The sequence below is a fragment of the Microplitis mediator genome, chromosome 1 (assembly GCF_029852145.1).
Source record: "Microplitis mediator isolate UGA2020A chromosome 1, iyMicMedi2.1, whole genome shotgun sequence".
NCBI lineage: Eukaryota > Metazoa > Arthropoda > Insecta > Hymenoptera > Braconidae > Microplitis > Microplitis mediator.
The window spans coordinates 8,510,766-8,529,893 of NC_079969.1; the positions used below are offsets into that span (position 1 = coordinate 8,510,766).

The 19,128-nt window shown below is 25.7% G+C and overlaps 1 protein-coding gene across 2 annotated transcripts; it reads left to right on the forward strand.

The window, feature by feature from the left end:
• Positions 1 to 987: 987 nt before the first annotated feature.
• Positions 988 to 10,750, forward strand: LOC130673939 (uncharacterized). 2 transcript variants are annotated; one of them, XM_057479161.1, is made up of 9 exons: positions 988 to 1,347; positions 1,416 to 1,454; positions 6,849 to 6,887; positions 6,974 to 7,149; positions 7,228 to 7,316; positions 7,647 to 7,745; positions 7,826 to 7,906; positions 8,187 to 8,454; positions 9,535 to 10,750. In XM_057479161.1, the coding sequence occupies exons 3-9, from the start codon at positions 6,855 to 6,857 to the stop codon at positions 9,776 to 9,778; spliced, it is 990 nt and encodes a 329-aa protein (XP_057335144.1). In that variant the 5' UTR covers positions 988 to 1,347; positions 1,416 to 1,454; positions 6,849 to 6,854; the 3' UTR covers positions 9,779 to 10,750. The 2 variants fall into 2 exon arrangements, with proteins under 2 accessions (XP_057335144.1, XP_057335140.1); XM_057479157.1 differs by lacking the exon at positions 1,416 to 1,454 and having other exon boundaries at positions 989 to 1,347.
• The last annotated feature ends 8,378 nt before the right edge of the window (positions 10,751 to 19,128 follow it).

The following is a 19,128-nucleotide window of genomic DNA, read 5'->3' on the forward strand; positions in this document are numbered from 1 at the left end:
TATGTATTATAGGTGTTTATATATATTTATGTATATTTGTATTTGTTGGGGATCTCCGTCTCATCCGTTGAACGACCTACAAGTCGGTTCGATTTAAATGAGTCATCTCTTACTTACAGGGACGTCTATTTTATGCGGATCTTAAAATCTAATTACAAATTCAAAATATCATCACTTCTGCTTATAAATATTTTTAAATATTCCTCCTTGGTACCAGTCATATAATTTTTTTTGTTTCATTACTCATCAATTTTTTTTTTTTTTTTTTTTTTTAAATAATTTCAATATTCGATAGATTTTTTATTCAAAATTACTACAGCAATTCAAATTTTTTTTTATTTCAAAAATTTTGTGAATAAAAATTTTTTAAATGAAAAAATTTTGACTTGCAATTAAATTTAATAAATTTGGTTGTTTTTTAAATTTTAATTCAATTCTAAATTTATTTTGGGATAAAAAAAAAAATTGTCATAATTATGAATGATAAATTTGATTATTAAAATAAATTTTTGGAAAATGATAAATTTTTTTTAATTTTAAAATGGAGTCGGTTTTTTATCTTTGAAAATTTAAATTAAAACTTGAGTGTAATTATTATTTATAAATTCAAAAAAATTTTTATAAAATTCAAAAAATAATTTTCATGAAAAAATTTTACTCCCCAATAGAAAAAAAATTTTTTATTTTTAATTTATAAAATTTTCAAAATTTAGTTTTACGCGTAAATTTTATCCCTTACTAAAAAAAATCTAAAGATGAAAAAATAAAATAAAATTTTTTTTAAAAATTAAAAATTTTTAAATTTCCCAAAACCAGCCACTGACTCAATACGCAAAAAAAAAAAAAATAAAAATAAAGTAACAAAAGTATCCAAACAAGTGTAGGTACGGGGTACGGGTCAGGCTATTGATCCATCCATGTCTGGATCCCCCCACTTCTTATCCTAAAAGACCCTGGAAGAAAGAGAAAGAAAAACGATCCCAAACGTGTTCGAACACGTTCAGTTCACGTTTAATCCCGCGACTCGCGACAGTCTAGCGTTAGATCCTCGATCTTCGATCCCAGATCTCAGTCAGATTTAAACGTGCAGATAATGAATCTCCGAAATCTAGATCCTTAATTACACTCATTACATCTCAGTAAAGTGACACATAATTTAAATAAATAAACAAAAACTCAGTGCGTCATAAACAAAAATAGTTTCCCTAAAAGTGTTGAATTAAATGCAAATGCAATCGGCGTTAATTGACGTCAAAACCCGCTTATGGTCCGATAGCCTTCGATATTTATTTTTTATAAATAATTACTATCCATTTATTAAACATGGATCTTAAATCATTTATTACCGTAAGTACTCATCATATTTATAAATTATATATTTATTTATTTCATTAAATTTTTTTTTTTTTATTCAGATTTCCACTAATTTATTAAAAAAATCTTTTTTTTAATGAGTAAGTGATTTAAATAAATAATTTAATTTTTTTTTGGAGCTGGGAAATAAAATGAATGTTTAGAAATGCATGAACTCATGTCAAGTGTAGACAAGAGTGTAACAAGTGGTATGAGTAAATACAAACATATTTATATATGTATATATATATTTACATTATTATTATAATATATATAGTACATAGTTATCATATCACGGCACTCTTAGTCATACAAATTTTTTTTTTTTTAATTTATTTAAGGTCCTTGAACTAATTTTATTTGATTTTTAATTAATTAATAAACTATTATTATAATTATAATTATTATTTTTTTAGCGGGAAAATTTAAAAATTTTTAAAAATATTATTATTGCTATTATTTTTATTATTATTAATTAATTAGTTAATTTTGGCGCGAAAAATTTGAATATTTAAATTTTTAAAAAATTTTAATTTTTAATAAATAAATAGAAAATTTATAAATAAAAATATAAGAAAAAAATTGGAAGGATGTTAAGGATCCATAGCTACAAAGAATATAGATATAGATATATGGATCTATATAAAATATATATGACAAATTCTGACGCAATGAGTAAAAAATTTTCGCGAGATTTATAAAAAAAACTTTCTAACATAAAAAATTAATTAAAATTTTGTATATTTATTTGTTATTATCATTATTATCATTATGATCATTAGAATTAGAATTATTAGATGTATAAGATGGGGCATAGGTTATTAATTACAAATTTTAATTGTTAATTAATAAATAACTGTTAATTAATTTTTAATAAATTTAGACTAGTTTTAAAATGGCAAAATTTTACTCCTTTTTTTGTTTGAATTTAAATTGTAGTTAAACTACTGAAGTTACAGCTTAGATGGAGAGAGTGATTTTGTAGGAAATTCAATTCTGCATAGAAAAGATTTTCATAAATTATCATATAAATTTAATAGTTTTGACAGCAAAAGCTTTTGAAATTATTCATTTATTTTTATTTTTTATCATCACTTTATTTTTCGTCTTGACTTCAAATTAAAATATCGGCTGTATTATCAAAGATACGGTGAAAATTATTGACAATAAATTTATAGCAAATTTAATTTCCTATAAAAAAGTCTTCATACATTTTTACCAAAATCTAATATTTTAGAAGCTAGAGCTTGAATAGTTTAGTATAAATTTAAAAAAAAAGCGGGAGCGAGAACGAAATTTGAATTTTTATTTTGTAATTAAAAAGGTCTAGTACAAAATAAAAATAATAATTATTGTTGATTTTTTTTAAGACGTCATATTTAAATATTTATGGTGTATATATTAAATAGTACAAAGGGAGAATAGTAAAAAAAACTTAAAATTGATACTGAGAAATTAGATAAGAAATATTAGTACAGTCATCGTATCGTAGTCGCGCGTGTCGATTAAATACAAATAAAATAAAAAAAGAATAAAGATTATGGATACATATATACAGATGTCTTATTATAATATTATAGTCGGTAAAAAAATATATAAAAGGGATGAGGATGAAAAATAAAATAAATAAAATAAGATGTGAGACGTGAAACAAAGAAAAAAAAATTATCTACGGATAGGTCGTAAAATGGATAATTTATATGTCTACTAAAATGAAACTAAGCGAAATTTTTTTTTAAATAAAAAAAAGCTCGAATACTTTCGAATTAATTTTGACTTTATAAAAAATAATTTTCCATACACGTAAAAAAACGAAGCTTAAAATTTGGGAATAGTTACTGTGCTAAAAATAAAAATTTTGACTAAACGACCTGTGGAAAAGAAGTTTCAAGAAAGTTCATGTGAAACTTTTAAACTTGAGACAGATTAGTACTTCAAGTGGAACTTTTTTAGAACTTTGGTAATTTTGATGAAAAAAAAAAAGTTTATTTATGAATTTATATGAGCGAAATTTGAGTAAAAAAAGAACGATTTCAAAATATATTTTTCAAAGCGTAATTTAACACTGTAAAAAATCGCCGGGGTAAGTCCAAGCGATGCAGGTGTTAAAATCGGCAGTGTTAAATTTCAACATCGAAAGCGGTGTAAAAATAACGCCGCCACCGGTGTAAATATTCTATACCGGTGTTAGAAAAAATCCCCCGGTGTTAAAATACCGCCACCACCACCGGACGCAGTTCACCCCGCTTTTACACCAATTACTCTGCTTTTACACCCGTTTAACACCGGTATTTTAATACCGCCGAATTACGCCTCATACACCGGTGTAATTTCATTTTAACACCGGGCGGAGTTAAAATGAGTCCATTTTTAACACCGCTCTTTTTACAGTGTACTACATTTTACCCTCGTTTCGAAAAAAGTTCCCATTAGAAACCAATAGCCTGATGAGAATAAAAAAAACGTTCATGAAAAGCTCCAAATTTGAGCTTTTTTTGAAACGAGGGTAAAATGTAGTAAAATTACGTTTTCAAAAATATGTTTTAAAAACGTTCTTTTTTTACTCAAATTTCGCTCATATGAACTTCTAGATACATTTTTATTTACTATCAAAATTACCAAACTTCTAATCTGTCTCAAGTTTAGAAGCTCCGAATTTCGATTTATTTTTGGAATCTTTTTGAAATGAATTGTTATTACCCCGGGATTGACTTTACCAAAAAAAGTATTCTTGTCTTCTTTATAGAAAATTAAATTCCCTATAAATTTATATCTGTCTATTTTCCTTATATCTTTAATAGTTTTATTGCAATTTTTATTTAAAAAATTATCCGTAAATTTATAGAAATTAAAAAAAAATTCCACCCAATAATTTTATTCTTCCGCAATTTAAATTCTGCTGAAAATATCAAATTTATGAAATAAATTGTCAGGAGCTTTCTTACAGAAAATTCAATTCTCTACAAATTTTTTCTAATCCGTATTTCTCGTATCTCTGATAGTTTTCCCGAAAACTCGAGCCAAAGTCCGAGAAATATACATTACAAAAAAATGATCCTTGCGCTTTTTAATTTAAATACCCAGTAAAAATCAACAATCAATAATGATAATTATAATTACATATATAATCTACGACGTAATATAATATGAATCAAGATAATAATTACTTATCTCATTTACTATCGATAACGTTACAAATTCATTGGAATTGTCTATTAATAAATTTTAATGTCCATCTATTATTACTGTTATTAATTATTATTCATTTGATTTCTTGTTACCAATGAATCATAATGTTTTTAATCATTATATATTACCTTTATCATTATCAAGTTTCAAAGACAATGAAAATTAAATTTTTACTTTTATTTTTTAAAAATTTATTTTATTTTAAAATGTCAATTTTTTTTATTCAAGTTCTTAGAAATTTTAAAAAATTCATTAACCGAAATCTAATATATATTTCGTAATATTATTTCGCGATAGACTATTAAAATCGCATTAGTAAAACAGCTCACGATTCAAATAAAAATAAAATAAAAATTTTATTAGAAAAAAAATCGTCTAGATCTTTTTTATATTAAAAAATTATTATTATTATTATTGTTATTATTATTGATTGTTGGGTATGATTTTAAAAAGAATCATAAATGGATTTTAAGAATCGGTATAATAATCATGGGTAATAATAATGATAATAATAAATGTAAAAAATAAGAAAGAAGAGATCGAAATCTGATGAGTCATGTTCAGTCTTTTATATATATATTTTTTGCCGACTCTTATACTTGATATTAATTTTTATTATCAATATTTCATTCATTTGAATATTATTTTACAAATTTTAAAATTTTTATTTTTACTTGCGGTCCATATTACCCCGGTTCCTAATCGATTAATAAAATTTTGAACTATGGTATTTAATAGGAAATTAAATGCCCTTCAAAACGAGTACCCACAAGACGTACTTATTTTTGATAATTTAAAATATATGTTATTATATATATTTATATGTGTTTTGGGTTTTGAAAAATAAGTAGGTCATACGGGTACTCGTTTTAAAGGGCATTTAATTTCCTACTGAACCACGTATTCAAACTTTTTTTTTTTAATTATTCAAGTAATTATTTGAGTACTTGATTGTAATTTTTATTTGTAAAATGAAATAAGTATCAACCCCAGAATATTAAAAAAATAGTGACCAGTTAGATAATGCCACGTAAGTTAATAAGGAATGTGCAGAGTTTCCGTTGCCATCAAAACACATTCACTTTTTTTTTTTTACCCTTTTTTTTATTCCTTTTCATCTCACCGTAGTATATACTAGTTATACTGTATATATATTAAATACATACATATATATGTGGTACAGTCATCGACTCATCTCGAGTCCTTTTATTTTTTTTTTCATTTCTATTTTCTCTGCACGTTTTTTCCCTCTATCGACTTCTTTTTTTATTTTTTAATTTATCTGAGTTTGGATCTTGACCTGTGATCGATGATGCAAAATCTGTACCAGGGTACAGGTTGTCACGAATGAGAGAAATAATAAAGAGAGGAAATAATAAATCCTATTAAATTTATGCGTTCATCGAACTTTTTTTTATTTTCGGGATGAGATGGGAATCCCTTTTAATATTACGTAATAAAACTTTCTCTTTATCAAAATAAATATCAATAATAATATTTTTAAAAAAATTATTCAAATGCAGGTTCAACTTGAACTTGATGTTTATACTAAAGTTCATTAATTCAACAACTAAAAATTTTCAAAAATAATAAATTTTGAATTGTAATTAAAATACTATGCAAAAAATTATTTCGAGTACATAGTATTCTCAGAAATTAAATGCCCTTTCAAATAAGTATTAGCATGTCATATTTATTGCCATAAATTTATAATATGTATGTATACATAGTCTAATATATATGTATACCTTCTAATGGAATTAAAATAAATATAGATTGTTGGTACTCGTTTGAAAGGGTATTTAATTCTCTATCAATTGAAACGAAAAAAATATTTTTTTTTTTTTTTTTTTTTTTTTTTTTTTACTAGAAAAATAAAAAAAAAAGTAGATATATTTCAAATCATATTTCTACTAAACTATTGGGTTTACAAAAAATTTATAAGAAACTTTTTTTGTGAAAAATTTAATTTTCTTTAAAAGTGTACTCCATTATTTTTTCTGTATCTCAAGTATTTTACCCACAATTTCGATTCAAAGAACTAAAAATTAATGAAACAAATTTTTATTTAAAAATTCGAATACTCAGTACTTTAAACCGAAATATTTTTTGAACCATCACATTTACATAAAAAATGAATTAGATCTTTTTTATGTAAAATTAAATTTCCTAGAAGAAAGGGTCTCATAAATTTTCACCTAAACTCACTCATTAACGAGTTATCTTAATTAAAACCTTTATAATTAAATTTTACTTGACTTTATCTATACAATTAATTAAAAATAATCAATGAATTATTGTTACAGGTGGTAATGATTATTAATTCAGTGGCTTTTATCACTCCTGTAAGTATCATTAATCAATAAAATAATCAATTTATTAAATAAATTAATCAATTAGTTAAGAAAAATAATTTTTTTTCTTTAAAAAGGCAAATGCAGCAGACGAAATATTATCATGCAATCATGATTCTGATTGTTCAGTTCACCAATACTGTTATCAAGTATCAAACCAATGTGTTAACTATACATCATGTATAAGATGGAATCGTTTAGAAGGAAAAAAACAAGCGCAATCAGCATCACAATGTGGTCCATGTATCCCTGGGTAATTTTTAATTATTAATCATTTGTTAGAAAATGTAATTTAATTTAATTAATAAATTTATTTTTTTTTTTTAATTAGATATCAAGCTGAAATTTTAGTTACTGGAATACCTGAAGCATTCTGCAAAAAAGTAACTCATATCAAAAAAGAGACAACTGATGTACCATGTAATTAAATTTTTTATTTTAAAAACAAGTTTGGTTTTCATAAAGTAGATGAAATTTCCTGTAAAATGAGTACCCACAACAATATATTGAAATAAAGACATTTAGATGTCACCAATTCGCGAATTAACCGCGAGTTGATCGGTAACAATAACTTTTTTTAAATACATTGATGTGGGTACTCAAATACGAGGGAATTTCGTCACTAATTTAACTGTACTATTCATTTTTTTTTTTACATTACAATAAAAAAATTCATAATTTTTTTAATAATAAAAATTAAAAATTCTCTAGTATATTGTAATTAAACAAAAATTTGTATTTTTCTTTTAGATTCTAATAATGGAAAATTATCAATATGGATATATATAGCTGTGGGAATAATACTATTGTTATTGGTAGTATTATTTTCAATTTTATTAGTCAAGAAAAGTGAGTAAAAAATTTAATTAATTAATTAATTAAATAATTATATAATTGACTGATTAATTAATCAATCATTTTTTTACCAGGAGGATATATTCATGGAAATAAAAAATGGTTTAGACAAATAGGTAGTTGGAATTTTTCACCTACTGCTCCACCACCTGATGGTAATTATTTGTTTTTTATGATTATAATTAAAAGATATCGTATTTTTTAGTAGATATCATGATCGGAAATTCGATAATTTTTCCAACGAGTACCAACAAGCTATAGTTTTTTTTGATGTGCATATATATATATTAAATATATATATGATTTTAGAAGTATTTAAAAGTATGGCATGTTGGTACTCGTTTGAAAGGGCATCAAATTTCCAATTTATTCACGTAAAAAAATTTTTTTTATCTCTAACTCACAACTCAAATTATCGTGATTTTTAATTTCTAGGCGCAATATATTTGCCAACAACATATTACGCTGACGATGAGCCGCCAATTTACTCATCTGTAATGAATAACAACAATAATAATAAAGATAAAAATCGTTTAGTTCGTGCAGTTCCTTGTCATCCTCCAGATTGGGTTGACAATGATCCAAATTATGGTCATGATGATCCAGATACTTCAGCTAATACGACGACATCAACTACAACAAATGTATTTGCGTCTTTGCAAGTTGAAGATGAAGACACGACACCAAGTGTTTGGACACCCGAGTAAGTAAAAAATAAAAAATAAAAAAATAATTGCTAAATTTAAAGTAACGACCCCCTGCGATGATATTTGTTACGTGTTTAAAAGTAGTATAATTATATTTTTAGTTATACAGTCATCAGTAACAGGGGAATCCCCGCGCTCATTATAGTTTTCTTAAACTCTATCTATACCATCTGTTCTAACTCTTACTCTAAAATACTCTGATGGTACTGAGATAAAAAAAAAAGAAATTTAAGAAATAAAATAACTAAAGATAGTAAACTATACTTACTTGCATTACGCATGAAACTCGTTTATGAGTCACTGTGAAAATTACGCTAAGAGGATTTTATAATTATCTTCACTCATTTATTTTATGTCACTACTCATACACACTTATTTATTTCTACAACGCAAAAAATTTTTAAAATAATAAATTTTAATTTCGTGGTTCAAATATTTTTTAAAAAATTATTTTAACTGAATGATGTTGTGGGAAATTAAATGCCCTTTTACATGAGTACCAACACGACATATTTATTTTCATAAATTTATATTATGAATATATATGTAATTTTGATTTCGTGGTTTAAATATTTCGTGAAAAATTATTTTAACTGCATGATGTTGTGGGAAATTAAATTCCCTTTTAAATGAGTACCAACATGTCATATTTATTTTCATAAATTTATAATATGCATGTATATCTATTGACGGAATTGAAATAAATATGGCTTGTTGGTACTCGTTTCAAAGAAAATTTGATTCTCTATCAATTTGTGAAAATAAAAAACAAAATTTTTATTTTATAAACTTTTTTATTTTTGAAAAAAAAAAAAATTTCTTAAAGTACAGAGAATTAAATGGCCTTTTAAATGAATACCAACAAGTCTTACATATTACCAATTTGTCAAAAGCTATACATACTATATTTATATACATAAATTAAAATATATGTACATTTTACAAATAATGAAAATAAATATGTGATGTGGGTACTCATTGGAAAGGGCACAAAATTTTCTACAACTCCAGGTGGTTGAAAATGAATTTCAGTTCTTAGTTTTTCCGAAAAATAATAAATTGACTTTAATTTACAGAGAAGTAACTGTACAAGTACCAGCGCGTGCATTTCATCAGTTTGGTACCGAACAACGTGATAACGTTCTAAATACCGTATTGGTACGTGGTGAATGTTTATCAAATTCCGAAACATCTGAAGAAACCGGACCAACACCAAGTGCTCAGACCAGTAACTCACGTAATAATAATGACAATTACCGCGGACCAAGTGTTCAAATAAATCAAATGATAACTCTCAACATGGTTAATAATGATAATTAACCTTATTATCATATATTTAATACAATTTAAATTAATGAAATTTTTTTTTTATCATATTTTTTCCCATAGACTTTTGTACTGCCATATATAATTATTCAACGCTGCCATATGCATTTATTATAGTTATTATTGTTATTATTTTGGCTCAATTTTTAAAAAATTTAAGTGTTTTTTTTTTTATACAAGAAAAAAAATTGCTCAATATTTTTCCGTGTCGGTGTAAATTTGTTTGTTCTTTCACTCGGGGATGTCTTAATTTTTTATTTGTATTTTTAATTAATTAATTAGTAGTTTAATTAATTAATGACCAAGTTATTATTATGAGTATTTTTACTTATTATTATTATTACTATTATAATTACTATGATAATCAAATAATTTAATTAATCTCAGATAGAAAAAATAATTATATGAGTTATAGATTATATAAATTTGCTGATTGTCAGTTAAAATTAAATTTTGTATTCTGGACCCTTATTACCCTGGTTACTCTAATTGATAAAAAAAATTTTAAAGCGCGGAAATTTATAGAAAATTAGAAGAGCTTTCAAACAAATACCAACATGATATACTTATTTTAATTACCGACAAAGATGTACATATATTTTTAATTTGAATGCCTTGAGATATATGTGCTTTATTAAAATATTCAAGATATGTATGGGTTGTTGGTACTCATTTGAAAGGGCTTGTAATTTCTCATTCATAATTGAAAAAAAAAAAAAAATTTGTTTTAATTTAAAAAATTTTAATTTTGATAATTTTAAAAACAATCAAAAATTTTATTTTGTTAATATTTTTTTGCACAGAGGATTTTAAGCCCTTTCAAATGAGTACCAACAAGCACCACTTATTTCATACTTAAAATTCACTCATATATTTGATAAATAAAAATATAAACATCTCTTAAAATAATGAAAATAAGTATGTCATGTTTATACTCGTTTTAAAGCTCATGTAATTTCCTTTTTACTCACATAATCAAAAATATATTTTCATTAATCGTCTAGAGAATTAATTCAGTATTAACGTCATCGACGATTAATAATTATAGTCAGCAAATATAATCAGTTATGTTATTTATCTACCTTCTAATTCCATTATTTTCAAGTTAATTTGATTATTAATTATTCAATTAATCTCATAGTTATAAATAAATGAATTTTTTTTGTAAGAAAAAAAATAATAATTTTCATAAAATATATTTATATATTAGTATTAATACTCAATCATGGTTCAGTTATTACTATTACTATTATTAATATCATTATTATTATTATTATTATTAATAATTTTTTTCTTAATCAATAATAAATAATTGGCTGTCAATTAAAAAAATGTAAATAAATAATTGTTGAAAAATTTCCAGAAAATAGGTGATAAAAAAAAATTATAAATATTAAAAAAATAAAAAAAAAATAATTTAGTTAATCAATTATTTGCTGTACAGTAATTAAGTATTTTTTTTATTATTTATAATTAATAAAAGTCATTAATTATAAATAATAACAAATATGTAGTTTTTAATTATTGTATGAAATTGTTTACAATAATAATAATAATAATTATTATTATTATTGTTATTATTATTTTTAATGTAATTAAGTTTTTTTTACTCAGGCTCAATATTTTCTTCGTCTTTAATTTTTTTTTATTTATTTTTATTTATTATTAATATTATTTTTTTTTTCGAGTCAATCGACGGTAGAAATCTCATGTGCCTGTACTTATTAATTGTTAATAATAATTAATTAATAAGTCATTAATCATTAATTATTGTTGCATAATTATTAAAAAACAAAAATATAAAATAATGAATATTTTAAAAAATTATTCATATCATATTCATTATTATTTATAATTAAATAAAATTTGTACATAAATTTTATAAAGTTATTGCATGAAAAAAAAAAAAAAATAAAATAAAAAAAATAAACAAACGTTTCATAAGAAAATTTCTATTTCTTTTTATTTATCCTTTGATGAACTAATATAGTAAAGTTTGATGTGATATCAATTTGAACATTCAATTCCACCCACACACACACACACACACACACACACACACACACAATTATGTTTGTGGTACTAAAATTAGTAACAATCCTGAAGTTAGCAAACAGTTACAAATTTTCGGATTTTTTTTTTCAACAAATACATTACCAAAAAAAAAAAGAAACTAAAAATATACACATGTAGAAAATTTAATAAACTATAGGTGCAATTCTTCAAAATATTCTTTTTTTATAGTTAATAGTTTTTTAAAAAATTCAAAAACTGTCAGACGTCTGCTAACTTCAGTATCATAATTCGTACGATACTGAAATTAGCCGACGTCTAATAATTTTTTGATTTTTTAAAAAACGATAAATTATGAAAACAAAAAATATTTTAAAAAATTGCATTTGTAGTCTCTTAAATTTTCTACATGTGCATATTTTTAGTTTTTTTTTTCTTCAAATTTAATTGTTCAAAAAAAAAATCCAAAAATTTTTAATTGTCTGCTTCAGAATCGTTATTTAGTATGATCCTGAAGTTAGCAGACGATTGACAATTTTTAGATTTTTTTTTTTAATAAATAATTAAAAAAAAAAAAAATTTTAATATGCACATGTAGAAAATTTAAGAAACTGTAGGTGCAATTTTTTGAAATATATATTTTTTTTTAGTTTATCCTTTTTAAATAAATTCAAAAAATATTGGACATCGGCTAATTTCAGTATCATAATTTAGTCGACATCTCATAATTTTTGGATTTTTTTTTCCTACGATAAATTAAAAAATTTGAAAAAAATGCACTTAAGTTTTTGTGATTTTCTACTTGTGCATGTTTCTTAGTGTTTTTGGTACTTGTTTACAATCACTCCTCCACCTGTTTGTATCAAGCAAAAAACCAAAATTATGCAAATTGCCAAGAGACTTGTTTCATTCTCTGGCATTTGTCGGCGCATTAAAGATGTGTTTGCTTATTTAGGTGTTATTTAAGCATTATTAAATTGTACATGTGTACCATAGGTATAAATTAGCTTGATTTCAAGATTAAGTTTGAAATTTTTCTGTTCCGTGCTACCCTGCACCAATTGACATATTTTTCTTTTTATTCTATGTATTGACTCTTAAGTCAACCACCAAAACTTAAGGTATATGCCTATTTGCCATAATTTCTGTAGTTTCGTCCTAAGTACGTTAACGGACTCGTCAGTAAGGCTATGTTAACGCACTCATGCCTTAGACTACATCTCTTACTAGTACGAGCCGGCGTGAAACTGTGTTGCGGGCTTCAGCCAGACACTATACCAGCAAAGGAAGGCGGATACCGTCCAAACTACTTGTAACCAAGTGCTAGGTGAGCTGTTGTACACCGTTAGTGTATTGAAATAACAGAAATATGTCAATTTTCCACTATACAAGAGCTCAAAAATTATTTTAACTCTTAGTTAGACCTTTCTATCGCCACCGTCCATCTTACGGTATTAATAAAATTAATTATTAGTATTTATTAGAAATTTATTAAATTTATTTTGGAAAATCAACATGATTTTTGTCATTTTTGATCAATTTTGCACACTTTAGTTACAAGGTTCGGATAGATATCTTGTGTTATAGACATAAATGCATACAGAAAATTCTTTCCGCCGTGTAGCAGAACACGTGGAAAAAGTTTAATTATAGATCTTTAATGTGTAAGCACTTGGAACTTTAGAAAATGTGTGGAGTCGCTATTGCCAACAATTACCTTATTAATAAATAGAGTAAATAATTAATAAAATAAAATTTTTAAAAAACGCGCGTTTAAAAGATTTTGAAATTAATAAGTGCATTTTTATATATATTTACTCTATTTATTTATAGTTTTAAATTTGTCTGATGTCTGCTACAATCACACTCATTATTGTTAAATATTTCTATCATATTTTGCTGCCATTTTATTTTGATTTACGATTTTTAATTTTTCTCCCATTTCTAATGAATTATTTTTCGAATATCTAAATTTACCGCGCAAGTAATAAGAATAAATAATAAATTATTAATGAAAATAAAAAATTTCGAGTTTACATTTTAGTCTAATCAATGTAATTATTGACACAAATAAATTTTAATAAAATTATTGAATTTAAATTTTGAAATTTCGCGCCAGTGGCGCTGCTGCGCGTCACTGCATTCAACGTTCAAATTTTTGCTAAAGTGGGGGCGGTCGATGAATCGCAAAGTCGATTACTTTGTATCAACTGGCGGTCCAATAGCGACAGCCAGTATCATTGACAATGGCAGTAGTAGTCCAGATCCTTCTTTACGTTTGAATTGAAACACAGTATTGCAGTTAAGTCGCGGAATTATCCATAAAATTTATTGCTCATAGTCATTGTTTAATTAAAGTGTGCAGTGTTTGTAAAACTTAAATTGTGGAAAGTGTCTGTGGTGTCGTTAAGTGTTGAGTGTTCAGTGCTAGTGTAAAGTGTTGCGAATTGCTGATGCTGATAACCTCCAAGTTCCTGAGAAAAATCATCTGGCATCGTCTGGTGGGAGATAGCAGTTAAGTGACGTTTTTTTAGCTGCAATGCACTTGGAGTAATTTAAATTAAATCTCCAAGTGTATTAGGACACCCTTCTGCATATTATTTCCTCGCCAAGGTTTGTTTAAACACTTGTGTGTTTTTTTTTTAATTTTTAAATATTTTTCTATCATATTCTGCCGCTATTTTATTTTGACGTACGATTATTAGTTCTCTCCAATTTCTAATAATTTATTTTTAAATATATAAATGTACCGCCAGGTAATAAGAATAATTAATAAGAGTCCATTCCGAAATGCGCTACGCTGCAGTTGCTCGCAGTGCATTTCAGAATGCACCCTTTAACTAAAATTTTTTTAAAATAATTATTTTTCCAATATTGTCACAATTATTTATTACTTATATATATTCATTTGACTTTTCAGTTAAAAATGTTTTTCTTTTTTTTCTTTTTTTTTACTATTTAATCTCAGAAATTAAATACCAAAATTTAAGCGGGAAAATTAATAGGTTTTAAAATAATGAATGATTTATTATGACCTTGAAGTTAGCAGACCATTAACAACTTTCGGATTTTTTTTTCACCAAATCAATTATGAAAAAAAAAAAAAAAACTAAAAATATGCGCTTCTAGAAAATTCAAAAGACCCTAAACGCAATTTTTTAAATATTTTTAACTTCCCGCTAATTTTTTATAATTTATCGCTTTCAAAAAAATTCAAAACTTATTAGACGTCGGCTAACTTCAGTATCATTAATTTATTGCATAAAATAATGCGCAAAATAACCTGTAATTAAAGTATTTTTTTTATTAAAATTCGAATTTTGTGTATGTACCTAAAGATAGAAAAGTAAATTTTCTTTCTTGGCCTCTTCTCGAGATTACCGGAACTCTTAGGGCCGAATTAGTTTCCTCGGTAACTAGACCTTGATCAACACAAAATTTCATATAAAATGTCAGTGTCCCACTTTTCAAAAATTTTCAATGACTTTCAATTGGCATAAGCGTATCAAAATTTTATCAATCGATTAAAAAAAAAAAAAAAATTAAAACCTTAATTGAAAAAAGGACAACGTAGAAGTAATTTCGCTGAGGTATAGATTTAAAAAAAAATGACTTAGAATTGATGTCAATTGAGAGCAAAACGAAATTTGTTAAATAAATTTCACTAAAATCTTCATGTAAATATTATAATTCGAATTTTCAAATTTTTTAGGCTAAAATTTATTCAACAAATTTTGTTCAACTCCTAATTGATAACAACTGTCATTTTTTTAAATTCTATATCTCGGCGAAATTACTTCTACGTTGTCCTTTTTCCAATTAAAGTTTCAATTTTTTCTCAATTATAATTAACAAAATTTAAATATGGTTATGACAGTTAAAAGTCATTGCATATTTTTTAAAACTGAGGGGCACTATCTGAGAATGCCCTTAAACAATACTGAAATTTTTCATAAAAGTCACGAGCTATTCTTTACACGGAAAAAAATGAACTTTAAAAATTACTATTTGAAATTGTAACCTGGAACCCGGTTATCAATATGGGGAATTTTAACATTCAAATAGTAAATTTTATAATACGTGTCGTCTATTTTCTAAGTATCAGTTACGATTTTCAAAGTTCAAATACTAATTTTTCTTACATAGACAATAAATTTTCATACTTATCCTGTAATTATTCACGTTTTAATCATCAATGAAAAAATTACTATTTAGAATGATGGTATTTACTGATTACTTTATCATTATATTACTTGTCATTCTCAATTGATATAGTTCATTTTTTTCCGTGCATAACAATACATAGATATCATCCTTCGCGATCCTCTTTCTTTCTCCCTGAACTGACATGACAACATAATTTAAAAAATCTGAAAAACGGTTGACCCTGCGGGCCAGTCCCAAAACTTACCGCTTACTCAAGGAGCTCGAAATCTGGCTTTGCTATGACACCATAGTATTTTAGACGAGAATAATTTCTCCGTGTAGGCATTGTTCCCATAGTTATAGAAACTTTTCCCAGAATTCATGGTCGTTTATCCCATAATTCCAACTAATTATTACCATAACATTATGGGTTCATATTTCATAGACGTGCTAGTAACAGTTACTGAATTTTCTCGCGTATATAAATTCATACTCACATATGAGACTTCAATGAAAATAAAAATGAAATTATACCTTGTTGGTATTCATTTTAACCGGCATCAAATTCTTTATCGACCTGCATAATTAAGACAATTGTAATTAAATTACGTAACTATCAAATCCCTGTCAATTAAATACTAAATTAAATAATGATAAAAACAAATATTATTTTTTAATAGATTTATATTGATCAAATTAAGTACAATATTATAAAAAAATTGGGTGTTAAATATAAAACTCATTACAATTATCACTTAAAAGAGCGAATTTAGTACATTCAACTTTATCCGTCAAATTAGGCGGTATCTGATACGGGTCATTACTGAAATTGACCCGGTTAATTAATCGCTGGGTCGGAAAATCGGCCAACAAAATAACTAATCCATGGTGTGGATTAACAAAATAATTGCCCATCTGATAATTTATCGGCATTTGACATCCAGTTTTCGAGTCTTCATACCCCAAAATAGCGAGATAGTCGGCAATCTGATTATGTTCGTCATCATCATTAGCGATTATATTAACAAAACACTTTCTTTCATCTTTGAAGCTCGCTTCTTGCAAGTTCGTTATTTCATGCCATTTATTTGTAAAAAAACTTCCTAGACTAGAAGATAATTTTTTGTCACTATCTGATGATAATCTGCACTCTGATCTCAAGTCTGTTACACATTCGCTAAATGAATTATTATAATTATCACCAATTGTTGCTAGTAGCATTGATCCACGGTGTTGACCAATTGTGTCGTCGATACTCCATTTTTTAACCATCCAATCATAGTCATACCAGAAATTTAACATCTCACAATTCGTTTTTCTTCGATCTATTGAATCGGCAATTTGTCTTAATAAAATAATAACAAATTCACTTGGATTTTCACGTAAAAAATTCCTTACTGTATTTCGGATTTCGTCGAACATCAATCCTAGAGTGTCATCATTTTGTCTTATGCCAAATCTGTATGAAGTTGGATAGATCCCAATGTCGAGAACCCGAAGCCCGTAATTTAATTGTTGGGTCAAAGTTAAATTTTGATTTTGGAACCTAACAGAATCTTCGTAACCAAGAGAGAAGTAGCTACCGATTAACGCCAAATCATTTAATTTATTATCGTCTGACAACTTAGACATAAATTTTTTATGATCTTGATGTGGCTCATAAATATAACGCGGGCACAGGTACAGTAGATCTGACGATACATTTATTAAAATTGAAATAAAATAAATAAATTTAATAATTTTAACGGCCATAATTATAATGTATGAAAATTATTTATTTAATGCCAAACTGGTTAAAAGCAATACGTATATTATATTCGACAATATGAATAGAATTACATACACATTTTTTTTTTTTTTTTTTTTTTAATAAGTTTAGTGTACTAGCTGTCGTAAATTTACAATTACACTGAAGTTTTTTTTTTCGAGTTAAATTTAAACTTTCTTATCAACATTATAAATTGATGAGGTAATTAACAGTAGAATTCCGATTAAAACATTTTTTTGATTATTGACGTCATCCATTACAAGTACACGCGCACTTAATATGTACTCGGATAATTGCTAAATTTGATTTTATGATAAATAAAAAGATTTTTTTTTATTGAGATAAAAAAATATTTTGTGCACAATAGTATCTAATGCATTATGTGGAATCGGTATTATACTCGATGCCACTAGATGTATACAATGTTTTTTTGCACAAAATTTTTGTACATCTGATGAAAATTCGATTTCCGAAAATCGGGGTAAAAACAATAACTTACCGAACTTCTAGAAATTTGCAATTTTCTTAGCGGGAAGTCGAAAATTGCTCAAACCAAGAGAAAAATTTCTTGGTAGAAAAGATATATATGGAGGGGCGGGAAGTCACTGGTGCTAGACAGCAATAACAGGAGTAGTTCGGTGCTCGCCACGAGATCGCGCCCAGCCTCTTATAGTGTCCCTGGTAAGAAGTATATTTCAGAAGTGTTATATTCCAAGCTTGGAAGCAGTTTTGTGATGAGTATTCCTCCGTCATTTGTCAGAGAGACAAGTTTTTTATATGTGAATAATACAGTATATCTTATATATAATAACGTTAATATTTATTATTCATAATTTAACGAATAATGTGTCTTTTAAATTGAACTTTCAAAGTTAGATTTACCGAATTTTTTTATGAGTGTAGCCACGAATTGCTCGCAGGCACACCATTATACAATGTAATATAATATCGGTTTCGTGATCCGTAAAATTTTATGATTGCAATAAAATAAACAAGCGATCATAATATTCAAAGAACGCACATTTATAGAAAAATACTTTGATTTCTACTAGTACGTTAGTTACGTCAAACTTATGTACAATTTGTTTTTTTAAAATTTTATATTATATGAATTGTATTAGATGGATTTGACTCGAGGGCTTACAACTGCTTTGTACCAATAAAGAACATTGGTTTTAAACATGACCGGGCATTGAGTGTCATCAGGTTCTATTATGTTAGTGAAGACCGATGTTGGTTGGACACCTTTTTCTCTAATTTATTTCTTCAATTTCTTTTTTTTTTTGTCCTCTAAGTGGTCGAGGACATATCTCGTGTTTTTCAAATCGAGTATCTCTACAGTTAATTTTGATAATAATTTCATTTGATTTGAATGTAAGTAAAAATTTTCATTTTTTACTCATACAACGACCAACCA